At 37.3% G+C, this 12,813-nt stretch overlaps 2 protein-coding genes across 9 annotated transcripts in view; one reads left to right on the forward strand and one right to left on the reverse strand.

Annotated features, from left to right (window-relative positions):
• Positions 1-12,813, forward strand: part of ANKRD45 (ankyrin repeat domain 45) — a 51,077-nt gene that overhangs the window by 19,843 nt on the left and 18,421 nt on the right. For 7 of the 8 annotated variants that reach the window (XM_049112273.1, XM_049112276.1, XM_049112274.1 and 4 more), the window contains one exon: positions 2,766-2,933. In XM_049112273.1, coding sequence (XP_048968230.1) covers positions 2,766-2,933 — 168 coding nt within the window. Of the gene's footprint in view, positions 1-2,765; positions 2,934-6,431; positions 8,267-12,813 lie in introns of those variants that run through there. The other variant, XM_049112277.1, reaches the window with a different exon arrangement.
• TEX50 (testis expressed 50) lies at positions 8,269-9,913 on the reverse strand. The gene is made up of 2 exons (XM_025430301.3): positions 9,469-9,913; positions 8,269-8,556 (listed from the first exon to the last, which is right to left on the reverse strand). Exons 1-2 carry the CDS (start codon positions 9,790-9,792, stop codon positions 8,341-8,343), a joined length of 540 nt encoding a protein of 179 aa, XP_025286086.1. The 5' UTR covers positions 9,793-9,913; the 3' UTR covers positions 8,269-8,340.

Here is a 12,813-nt window from a genome sequence, read left to right on the forward strand (position 1 = left end):
AAGTAATAAGATTTATGCCATTTATTTGTGGATGATACTGAGAAGTGGAAAGAAAATTATTTTCAAGGTGATTGATGAACCATGTTTACTTTCAGGATTTCCTTTCCTATTAAATACTGGAGAATTGGACACTTGATCCAAAAGAAGGAGGAGGATGAAACAGTTATGTTGTCTCATCTCTCTGTATTCCTGACTTCTGGTCTATTGGGAAGTGCCTTATTTTCTTATTAATCCAAGGACAGGTCTCTTCAGTTTGTACTTTATTGATGATAAAACCTCCTCTGGTTCTGGCAAGGCTTTGGTCACTAAACTTGACCATACTCAAACAAGCACGACCAGAACTAGTTACCATCTTAAAATTTGTCTCATACGATCAGCAAAGATTTATTAAGGGTGGAAGAACAGCCAGACCTTGTCCTGGAAACAGGATAGAAAGCTGAATGAATTCACCCTTGGACTAGTTTACAGTTTAGCAGAAAACACATCTGTAAATAAATAATTACTATATGGTGGGATAAGGTATGAGATAGCTTAGAGGAGAGATACAAGTGAACTATACCTGGAAGCATTGGACATGGTCAGGGAAGGTTTCACAAAGGAGGCAATATTTGTATTGAATCCTGAAAATGACCAAGAGTTTACCAAAGAAGAGTTGAGGTATAGGCAGTTGATGCTAGGCAGTATAGTAATCACAGTATTAGATTTGGGTGTTACAGTATTGCTCATATTGTGGTATACTTGCCCCTATTTTAGGTAACTGAACCAGTGGTCTTTTAGTATTTAGTCACTCTGTATTTAGTAACCAGGAGTCTTCCACAAAGAGATTATTTTTCTCTTAGAATTAGCCCCAATCCTTCCTAGTTCCATTTATGGTACCTTTTTTCCTACTTGGATTTCTAACATGTGACCTTCTGTATCCGTCTCCTGGGACCCAGCACTCATTACCAACGTTATGGGAAGACTTTAGGAAAATCCCTTTCTCTTCTGAATGCTTTTGAAATCATCTTATTTAAATGGTTTTTCTTCTTCTGAGAAGGCAATAGAGTTAATGTACTATGAGGATCTGTGTGTTTCTTTCTAGAAAACAGATCATTTCCAACAAAGGGATAAAACACCTGTAAAGGTGTTTTAAAAACATGCAAATTTTTTGTTAAAAGCCTCTATTTAGAAATACTTTCTTGTTTTTTTTTTTAATTTATTTTTATTTTCTTGTTTTAAACCATGTATATTAAATAGAAAAAAAAAATAGATGTTACCAGTGGCCTATAACTTCAGCCTTGAGAAGAGCAATATAAGGAGCCAGACATCGCATTTGGAATGGCTTCTTGCTCATGCTCACAGCATCTTGTCAATAGATAGCTCCCTCCCCCAGCAAATCAGGGAGCCTGGATCTTTTGGCTGATTGAAAACTTCTGTCTTCAGACAAAAGGCAAGAACAATGAAAGTGGTATCAGGGTATTTCTTTTCTTCTTTTTTTGTAGTGGATAAAGGCACAAAGAAATTTTGGGCTAGTCTCTATCTCTTTGTTTTTGAAATCTCTCATTTGTTGTGATATTAAGAAAAAAGAAGTTGGGCCAAAGAGGAGATGTAATACCAATTTTGGCTGATCCTGGAGTAGTTCACTTCATGTTCTTTTTGATTCCCTTACTAACCCTTCTGTTAATGATATCCTTACAACTTGATGTAAAACAGACCTGGGATGGTGGGAATTTGGCAAGTAGGGAGTCAAGGAGAGGTTTCTGGAAGGAAGTGGAGGAATCACTATTCTCTTTTTCCCTACTCTGCTCAGTGACAAGCATTAAGGTGCTGTTTCCTACTCCTTATAAACCCTTTATTTGGCAACAGACCTGGGTTTGAGTTTGAGTCTTGCTTACTACCTATGGCCTTGGGCAAGGGATAGCCTCTCTGACCTTCACTTTCCTTTATTTTTTAATGGGGCTAACAATACCAACCTCATAGGTTCTTGAAGGGGTTGAATGAAATAGTAGTACATAAAGTGCCCAGTACATAGTAGAGTCAGGACATGTAATCATTCTTTTGCTCAATTCTTCTTGTAGTAGCAATACATGCCTCTTTGGCCAGTTAAATGAGTCATAAATATATCCTGTGGGTAAGTTAAAACAATGAACTTTTGACTTGATTATTTTAAGCCAGTGTGAAAAAATTTTAATGATACCTTCCTTGTTTTTCACCCTCATTGTAGTTGTCTCAGCAAGTCTAAAAAACAACTTTATAATTTGATGGGTCATGATTTCAGTTTTAATTCAAATGATTAATTTCCAAACCAAAGACTTACACAGTTGTCATAATTCATATGATTTTATTGACAATAATGCTAGCATAATTTGAGTTTACTGAAAATCCCTTAGACTAGAGTAATGGGTTTAATTGTGTTCCAAAATATTGCTTCTAGGGAGGTTGCTGTCTTCTTAGAAGATGTTGAAGAGCTCAGACTTCAGGATACCTTGCTGGTATCTTGCATCCATCATTTACTGGCTGTGCTCCTTGGGCAAGTTTTTGGACTTGAGTTTCCTTCTTAACCTCTCTGGACCTCTGTTTCCTCATCTGGAGAGCGAGGATTATGATAGTTCTGACTTCATAGGGATTTTATGAACTAAATTAGTTTATCATATATAAAGTACTTAGAATAGTGCCTAGCTCACAGTAATTGTTCAAGATTTGAATGTCATTAAGATCTTCTGTTCAGTAAAACAGCCTAAAGCAATAGTCTTATTTGACCTGACCATCTTCATTCTATTTGTTAGGTTACACACTCTTACATTGTGCTGCAGCCTGGGGTCGTTTGGAAACTTTGAAAGCACTAGTGGAGTTGGATGTTGATATAGAAGCTCTGAACTTCCGAGAAGAAAGAGCTCGAGATGTTGCTGCTCGGTATTCCCAGACTGAGTGTGTTGAATTCCTGGACTGGGCAGGTAAGGAGGCCCACAGGTAGTAGTGTAACTGAATTAATGTGAATACACTCCTTGGTAAGTCATACATAGAAACTACCCCAAGTGAGTTGTCACACATGGAAACTTTATTTGTAACAAATAAGGAGATCACAGAGAAAAACTTCCAAAATGGTGACTCCTCAAGCAAGGGTCCATGGGTTTCTTTTATTTAGAGTTAGAATGAATATTTAAAAAGGAGATCCTGGTCATTGTTTGTAGAGGCAAGCATAAGATCCCACATGCACCTTAAGGAACATTCCTGTACATACATTGTATGTTATGTAAATGAGGCTTGTGTTCCTCCTTGGGTGGAGATTTTAGTATTATAATGAGGTAAAGGTAGTTGTCAGTCATTCTAGAAGTCACTCCATGGCACACCGGTGTAGGTGTGCATCAGGGGTTAAGCTCAAACTGGTCTGGGTAGTCTGAGCTAGTTGGATGCCTTGCAGGGCAGTTGCTATCACTTAAGGTGTGGTTTCGATTTCGGTCTGCCTGAGTTAAGAGATAAACTGCAAAGAAGAGATTAAGGGAAAAAGTAGGACAGAGATCTGTGAGGCCAAGCAGGTAGGCGGTAAAGGTCAGGTCTTGGAGTCTGGCTGGTGATAGTAGCAAATGGGCTGAGTGATGGATTTTTTTTTTTCCTGAGTTGTAGGTTATACCATCAGCAAAGCAAGAGATGATTAGCATTTTCACCTTTTATCAAGATGTTTTATTTGTACATGGAATCACAGTCACTGTTGGTGATAGTGTGTGATATCTGCCTCTATTTTTCTATTTTGCTATTGCTATTGCCTATATTGTACTTATAGAAACTACATTTTGGAAGTTAGTTGATTGACTAATTTGTAACAATTTTATCAATAATTTCCTATAAGAATATATGTAAGATTTAAATTCAGGGCCATTTTCTAAGAGACTTAGGCAGAGTGGACCATTTTTTTTTTTAAAGATTTTATTTATTTATTCATGAGAGACACAGAGAAAGAGAGGCAGAGACACAGGCAGAGGACAAGCAGGCTCCATGCAGGGAGCCTGACATGGGATTCGATCCCGGGTCTCCAGGATCATGACCTGGGCTGAAGGTGGTGCTAAACTGCTTTGCCACCTGGGCTGCTCCCCCCCCTCCTTTTTGTAAAATGGCATATTTGAGTCATATATATATTTGCTTTCCCAGTTAGATACAATTATAATAATTTAAAAAGACTTCCCAGGGGATCCCTGGGTGGCGCAGCGGTTTGGTGCCTGCCTTTGGCCGAGGGCGCGATCCTGGAGACCCGGGATCGAATCCCACGTCGGGCTCCCGGTGCATGGAGCCTGCTTCTCCCTCTGCCTGTGTCTCTGCCTCTCTCTCTCTGTGTGTGACTATCATAAATTAAAAAAATAAATAAAAAATAAAAAAAATAAAAAGACTTTCCAGGAAAAATTAATCTATAGTATTAGAAATCAGAATAGCAGTTACCTTTCTGGCATGAGGGGAACTTCTAGGGTACAATGTCCTTTCTTTTTTTTTAATATTTATTTATTTATGATAGACAGAGAGAGAGGCAGAGACACAGGCAGAGGGAGAAGCAGGCTCCATGCAGGGAGCCCGACGTGGGACTCGATCCTGGGTCTCCAGGATCCTGCCCTGGGCTGAAGGCGGCGCTAAACCGCTGAGCCACCCGGGCTGCCCCAATGTCCTTTCTTGATCTGGTAACTGGTTGGTTACATGGTGTATTCATTTGTGAAAATTCATTGAACTGTACATTTATAATTTTTTGCACTTTTCTGCACGTATGTTAATGCTTCACAGGTCAAAAGCTATGTGCTATTTTGAGTTTTAGTGATATTTTGCTTAATGCATTTACACAATCCTGTAGAGAACATAGCTTAGAGATTCCAGGGAGATAATACCTGCGTAACTATGTATGTGTACACACACTGGTTAAAAAAATAGTACTTGTGAAGTTCACAGTGTTCATTTTGCATAGTTCTCCGCATTTATGCTGTCAGCAAGCATTTATTAAATGCCAACCATGATAATAGCATTATTGTAGGTACAACTGGTTGTTCCTGCCCTCTGGACATTTGTTAGGTGAGGGATGATAAGCTATAGACATAATACCAGAAAGACTATAATTAAGGGTTAAAATTAGCAGAGGAGGTGGTCCATGCTATGGGGTGGTTGGAGAATATGAAGTTCGAGCATATTGGAGTTGAGCTGGGCCTTGTAGAATGGGTAGGATCTTAATAGAATAGAAGGGGACAGGGTGTGAGCACAGGCTGAGGGTTGGGAATGAATGTGGCAAATTGGGAGGAGAGTGATGAGACTGCCTTAGTAGAATAGCAAGTCATAATTTGCCAAGGTAGGCTACAGCACAGGTGGAATCATAAAAGAGAAAGTACATGGGCTTTTGAATCAAATTGCTGGAGTTTAAATATTGGTGTCTCCACTTGAAACCTATGTGACCCTGGACAAGGTACTTAAATTCTTTAAACCTTAGTTTATTTTCCAGAAAAAAGGATCCAATAATAGTTCCTAACCTTTTGGGGATTGTTGTGAGGAATGAAATAAGATGATACAAAGCACTTCCCACAAGGCCTGGTGTGTGATCAGCACCTGAAAAATGCTACTGCTGTTATTACAGCCAGATTATACGCTGAAATGCCAGGCTAAGGTGTTTTCATTTCATTTTTGTTGCAATTGGGAGCCACTGAAAGGTTTTATGTAGAAAAGGAAGAAGATGAAAGTGGTATTTAGGAAGATTCATCTGGTAGCAATAAGGAACTTGCTTATCAGTAAAATGAGAAAGGACTGGGAGAACAGATAAAGGAAATTGGAGGAAAATAGCACATTTGGGAAGAAAAAGGTGAGTTATATACCTTGTGGATTATTTTACAGATAATTGTCCACTTGTCTTAAATGTTTTCTAGGGCAATATTTCTAAGAATACTTTCAATTTCATGGTTAGATCTGTAAGTAAAAAGAAAATAACAAATTTAATTGACCTCCCATGAATAGCTATTATAGCTGAAATTCACATTGTGTAATTTAAAATCCATTTTTGAAGAATGACCCATAGTACTTAAAAAAACACAAACCAGGGACAAATTTTACTGTAACTTTTCTGAAAAGGAACAGTTTGGAACTTATGGGTGTGGAGTTCCAGTGGTTTCCTTTTTCCTAATATCCATGTTTAGTTTGGCTCCTTACATTCTTAGGGGTATTATACATAACATTTACTAATAATTGAGATAAAAGGAGACTACAGTACTATAAACTAATATTCTGTTTTCAGATCAGTGATAGAATTGTAAGGATTGGAGCTTCATTGTAATGTAGCTGTGGAATGTCAAAAACACAAACTACTTAAGGAAACACTTAACATTTGTTTAATTCAGCCTAAAGAGAGTTTAAACCACTGCTATTTCTTATTCTAGTAATTAGAGTAGGAGTCACCTGGAGAGGTTTAAGTGATTAAAGACTCCTTATGTTGCCAGATGAACTGGGAAGATTTCCTGGCCCGGAGGCCTCTGCCTCACCCATTCCCGGGATATCATCACAAAGGCTCTTGGTGTCAAGAACAGACCAACCACAACGATTGAGTGGTGCAAGTAGGAAAGTTTATTAAAGTGAGAGTATATTCTTGAGATATGAGCGTAGGTGAGCTCAAGGGAGAGCTGCATGCCCTAGCTTTGGGTCTCTATCTTTTATTGACAGCTCTTAACTAGAGGGTGGAATATTCATTACTTGGGGAGGGGATTTCTTGGGAGCAGAGTTTTGCATATTTTCTTCATTACCTGATCAGGGTTTCTCACCTTCTTTGTCTTGGGCCTGTCTGGTTTAATCCAGCTTCTTATGGGTTTGTTTGGGAATGCTCATGGGACAGGTCTCTAAGTTTCCAGACAGTTGGCCAGGCATCCTGTTTAAAGCCTGTCTACTCCAATACCTACCCTAAAAAGAGTCTCCTCCACACTGTTGATAATTCCGCTATTAAAGATCAATTTCTTTGGATTTTTGAGATTTGGAGACTTTTCAAGAGTTCCCATTAAAATAAATTTGTATCAGTGTTCTTTTAGAGGGAATTGGTTAACAGGTCAGAACTCCAAAGGGTTGGAAGAAACATTTTTGGAGATGTACGAGTAGGGTTGTGCTAAGGGAGATTAGAAGTAAGGAGGAGAGTCTGGAAAATGGAATCATAAATAAACTTAATAATCCACAGTAACCTATGCAGGCACTATTCTATTACTTGTAAAGATTGTAGAATTATGACTGTTTCAATAATTTTTTTTAAAGAATTGTTTTTCAAAAGCTTTTTCCTCCCTTAGGTATTATGGGAAATATGTTTTTCTGGCATTTTCAACATGTTTTAAATCAAATCTTATGTCCTATTCCTCAGATAAGTCTCCCAATTTGTTTGGAAAAAAATATGGTCACCGTACTTATAAAAATTGAGGTGGCTGATCAACAAATGTATGGAGTATGTTCTAAAAATTGAGGTACCTTATCAACCAAAGCCTGATATTTTAAAAATATTAATACTTAATTCACCATTTGCCATAATGAAAATGGAAAATTTTATACTTTTATTTTTACTTTTATTTTTTAGATTTTATTTATTTATTCATGAGAGACACAAAGAGAGGCAGAGACATAGGCAGAGGGAGAAGCAGGCTCCGTGCAGGGGGCCTGATATGGGACTCAATCCCAGGACCCCAGGATCACACCCTGAGCTGAAGGCAGACGTTCAACCACTGAGTAACCCAAGGATCCCAAAAAAATTCATACTTAAAAAAAATTATTCTTTTTCTTAATATTTCCATACTATTTTAGTAATCTGAGATGGGAAATTAAAATTTTTTGTGTGGCCAAAAAATCTGTTCGGGAAAGTAAGAAAAATCACAAATTAATTTTATCTATTTATCTATCTGTCTATCTATCTATCATAGGCTCCATGCCCACGGTGCTTGAACTCATGACGCTGAAATCAAAACCTGAGCTGAGATCTGAAATCAAAACCTGAGCTGAGATTAGGAAATAGGCACTGAGCTATCCAGGCACTTCACAAATATTTAAATCAGAGATTTATTGAAACACTAAATCAAGATTCTATTCTAATTTTGGTTAATGATTAGTAATCTAACACACAAAAAAGAAAAAAACACTTAAACATGAAGAAGTGATTGTATACAATCTTTTTCTTGGTACTTTAGTAAGTATGGATGCTGTTTTAGCTGAATGGGAATAATTTTTCAACCCATACTTCTTTGGAAAGATTCAGTAAAGTTTGTGACAAAAAAAAATTACAAAGGCTCTCAAAGAACCATTTTTATCCTTACATGAGTTGTCTCAACAGATTTCTTGTGTAATCTTCATATTGAACTGAGCTACATTTGCACATGGATAGGTCTAGTATCCCCTGGCTCCTTCTCCTCCTTCATACTTCTTCCTCTTTAGTTTTCGGTGCTTGACTTTCTTAGCTGGAGGATGATGGGACACCTGATTCAGGTACTTGGTCATCATTGATGTTGTGGCCACCAGCCGGCAGAGTATTTGATCAATGTCATAGATGGACTGATTTTCCAGGTCATTACCAAATGTATCTGTGGAGGCTGTTTTTTTCAGCTAAAAGAAGAAAAAGATGATATTACAGATTTTTTTCTTACTGTAGTTCAAATTACATTTGTTTTCTAGATATGTACATTAAACTCTAAACACTACATATTATCTATATAAAAGAAAGGTTACTGTAGAAGAAAGGTGTAAATGCAGAAGAAATGCTCTTTTGTATATGCTCCCTTATAAATTTATAGCAATCATTCTCACCATCAACAAGCATTTAATATGTGCTTTTTATAAGAGCATTCTGCTGAAAGAAATTACTTGAATATTAGTTAAATGTTTTCTCCTTACTAAGCAGCCTCAATGTATAATGCAATCAAATCATAGTAATTTTATAAATATCTAATTCTTGTGAAGGTCAATGAGCTTTTAAGATTGCCTCAAAATACAGTGCCATTGGCAAAATGGGAAATTAGTTTAAGAGTACCATTTCCCAGAAAATTATCCTAACATTAGAAATTAGTTTACAGTCTATTTAAAAAAGGAAAATATATGTAACTTTGACATATTTATCTTTCTCAGATAGATCTGGAAAGGACTTAACAGATCTTTCATCCAGATATTTCATTTTATGGATGAGGCAGTGGAGAAAGATTGAATGACTTATACCTATGGCCCCAGACAGATAATGTCATCTCCTACCCATTCTACTCATTATTGCTTACTACATTCCTGATATATTTTGTAACTTGAGAGAGGATGAACTATATTAAGGACTTTCTAATTCAATACACATTTGTTGAGCCCCTAGTATGTGCAAGATACTGTACTACATGTTGAAGGGTGAGTGGTGGGGGGCAAGGAGGTGTTACAAAGAGAAATAAGACATGCTACTTTCCCTCAAAGAAGCTGATAATCTTATGTTTTAAAGTCCTAAGTATTTTATAACTATTACTATTTGCATTACTAATTCACCTTTTTTTGATGTTTTTTCCATTTCATCCACAGGTAATGCACAGATAAAACAGACAAGATTAAAAAGAGAGCTTGTACTAAAATATAAAGGAGATGTAAAGAACCCTGAAATATATCCATATTAGCAAAATTACAGCATAGTTTGTCCAGAGGGTAAGGTAGACAGTGAGATGGAGAAGGCTTAACTTTCAGATAATGCATTTCTTCTGGAAAAATCTCCCATCCGACCTTTGTCCAGATTGTTCCATCACAAATGCAGAAGCTCTCCCTAAGGAAGCAGATAAACAACAGAGAAAATGTCAGGGATAGTCCTTGAATGGACATCCTTCGCAATTGGGGAAAAAAAATCGATAGCCAAAAAATTGGTCACAGAGCAGGATTGCTCTGGGAATCAGTTAATATGGTGCTCCACTCAACATTTAAGATCCTAGTCAGCAAATATACATTGATGATGTTATAATGATATAACATCATCAGTCATAGTGATTCAGGGATAAATTTAGTGATGTCATAAAGAACTACATTGGAACTAAAAGGTGTCACCTAGCCAATTACTGGGTTTCTTTTTTCTTTCCTTTTCTTTTCTTTTCTTTCCTTTTCTTTTCTTTTCTTTTCTTCTTTTCTTTTCTTTTCTTTTCTTTCTTTTCTTTTCTTTCTTGTATTTTTGAGTAATTTCTACACCCAACATGGGGCTTGAACTCACAACCCCAAGAGTAAGGGTTGCATGCTCCACCAACTGAGCCAGCCAGGTACTCTTACTGGGTGTTTTAGGGGTATTTTTCCTCGCCTTTTTCTAGAATGTTTTGAACTTTCTCCCTTTTCTGAAAAATAAAGACTTTACTAATATTTTGCTTGCTAATAAATTCTGTAATCATATTAACAGAGTTTTTGTGGAAATAATTTACCTATACCTCCTTCAAGCTTTCTGAGGTATGGCAGTTTTATATCTACTTAAAAAGTTGCTACAGCCATACCATTTCACACAATTTAGCATCTGCTTCTATTTTTTTTCACTCTGGAATGTCCTTCCCTTTAAATAGTTAAGCAAATATTGAGTCCCTTCCTCCTTTAACCTATGTCCCTTTGGTGGCAATGTGGTACTGTCAGATAGTGGGTGAGGGGTGGGAAATTTGGTATGGGTGATAAAAAGATAAGACATGGACCCTGCCTTTAATGAGCTTACAATCTACAGGTAGAAGCAAAAAACAAGATAGTAAAAATTACAAGACAGACTAAACTAGAGCTAGCTCAAACTATAATCGAGTAATGGTTGTAAGAGCAATGGGTTCTACTTGGGGAAATCAGAAATTTCATAGAATAGTATTTGAGTAAGCTTTGAGGAATGAGTAGAATTTTAGAAGATGGCAATGCAGAGAGGGCATCTTAGGTCGAGGAAACATAATAGAGAAATTCTTTGTCAACATTTATATAGCAAATATTTATTGAGTACCTCTGTGTGCTAATACTGTTCTAGGACCTGAGAGTATATGCACGACCTGGTGCAAAACTAGAATCTTTATGTTCCTGAAGTTTATGTTCCTACTTTCTGGTAGGGAGACCCACAAAATACACCTGTCTAAATCTATAGATTTATGAAGTGCTACTAAGAGTAGAGTGGTAAGGGGGTTATAAAGTTGCCAGCAAGTGAATGAGTGAATGTATGTTCCTTTATGGAGGGCAAGCAGGAAAGACCTACTCTGATAAACTAATGTCTGAGCAGAGACCTGAGGAACTGAAAGAGTGAGCCATGTTGACAGGTAGCAATGTTCCTCTGTAAATAATGAGTAGACTCTCTGGATGACTGTTGGAAGGGACAGAGTTAGAAAGGTACTTTGTGGCTAGATGGATATCTGAGGGCTCTGTGTTTTATTCAGTAGTCAGTAGAGAGTCATTTGTAGAGTTTTGAGGAGAGGAGTGACGTAATAAACTTACTGGGTGGTTTACTGTGTCCCAGGCACTTGAATGCATCATACTTCATTTTGTTTAGTCCTTACAACAATCCTATGAGGACTGTACTATAATGCTTCCATTTTATAGGTGAAACATAGAGAGGTTAAGGTATTACTGTGGTCTGAATGTGTTCCCCCCACTCCCAATTCATATGTTGAATACTAATGCCCAATGTGATAGTTAATTAGGAGGGGTAAGGCCTTTGGGAGGTGCTTAGGATATGAGGGTGGAACCCTCACGAATAAGATTAGCATCCTTATAAGAGTTCCCACAGAGCTTCCTAGCCCCTTTCACCATGTGAAGACATAGTGAGAAGGTTCCAGCTATGAAGAAGAGGGCTCTCATCAGACCACAATCATGTTGTTGCCTTGATCTTGGATTTCTCAGTCTCCAGATCTGTGAGAAATGAATTTCTATTGTTTGTAATCTACCCAGTCGGTGGTGTTTTGCTATAGCAGCCTGAATACACTATATGGGTATGGTGGCATTAAGAGGATGCTGGAATAAACTCCTTTCTCTACCAAGCCCTCCAAATAAACATATGTTCTCAATAAAATCAGTGTGCTTGTTATACAAATGCAGTTTCATGACAAGTCCTTTAGTCTCATCTTTTGACTAATTCCTCCAGCCTGTATTGGAATTCTGCAACTACCACCAACTCTAGGTTACCCAAATAGTGGAGCCAAAATCTAAACCTTGGATTCAAGTTTAGGAATTAATTTTGCTTGCAATGTGAATGATGGATTTGAAGCTGTGAAGAGCTGGAAGCAAGAATAGTAGTTAACTGGTTCCTATACATGAATATTACTCCCAGAGCATCTGGGTGGCTTGGTCGAATGTCCCAACTCTTGATCTTGGCTTGGGTCTTGATCTCAGAGTTGTATGTTTTGAATTCTGTGTTGGGCTCCATGCTGGGCATGGAGTCTACTTAAAAAACAAACAAACACAAAAAAAAAACAAAAAAACTGTTCCCGATGTGGGTCTGAATTTGACCTCCTTTATTATGTCCACTTTACATATAGATAAATGAGGCTTAGGTACTACAGATGACACAGTTGAGTGTTACAGTGATTTTTTTTTAAGTTTTTATTTCAATTCCAGTTAACATACAGTGTATATTATTTTTTTGTTTGTTTTTTTCATACAGTGTATATTAGTTTCTGATGTACAATTTAGTGATTCAGCACTCCCCATAATACCCAGTGCTTATCCCGACAAACACTCTACTCAGTCCCCATCACCTATTTCATCCATCCCCCTAACCACCTTCCCTCTGGTAACCATCAGCTTGTTCTCTATAGTTAAGAGTCATTTCTTGGTTTGTCTCTCTCTTTTTTCCCCTTTGCTCCCTTATTTTGTTTCTTAAATTCCACATAGAAGCAAAATCATATGGCA

The sequence above is a fragment of the Canis lupus genome, chromosome 7 (genome assembly GCF_003254725.2).
Source record: "Canis lupus dingo isolate Sandy chromosome 7, ASM325472v2, whole genome shotgun sequence".
NCBI lineage: Eukaryota > Metazoa > Chordata > Mammalia > Carnivora > Canidae > Canis > Canis lupus.

Excerpts from the sequence above, each read along its gene's own strand:
- TEX50 (XM_025430301.3), bottom strand. The coding sequence starts at position 9,792 with ATGTCCATTCAAGGACTATCCCTGACATTTTCTCTGTTGTTTATCTGC. Across the intron at positions 8,557-9,468 it reads GGAAAAAACATCAAAAAAAG|CTGAAAAAAACAGCCTCCAC; the intron begins GTGAATTAGTAA and ends TTCTTCTTTTAG.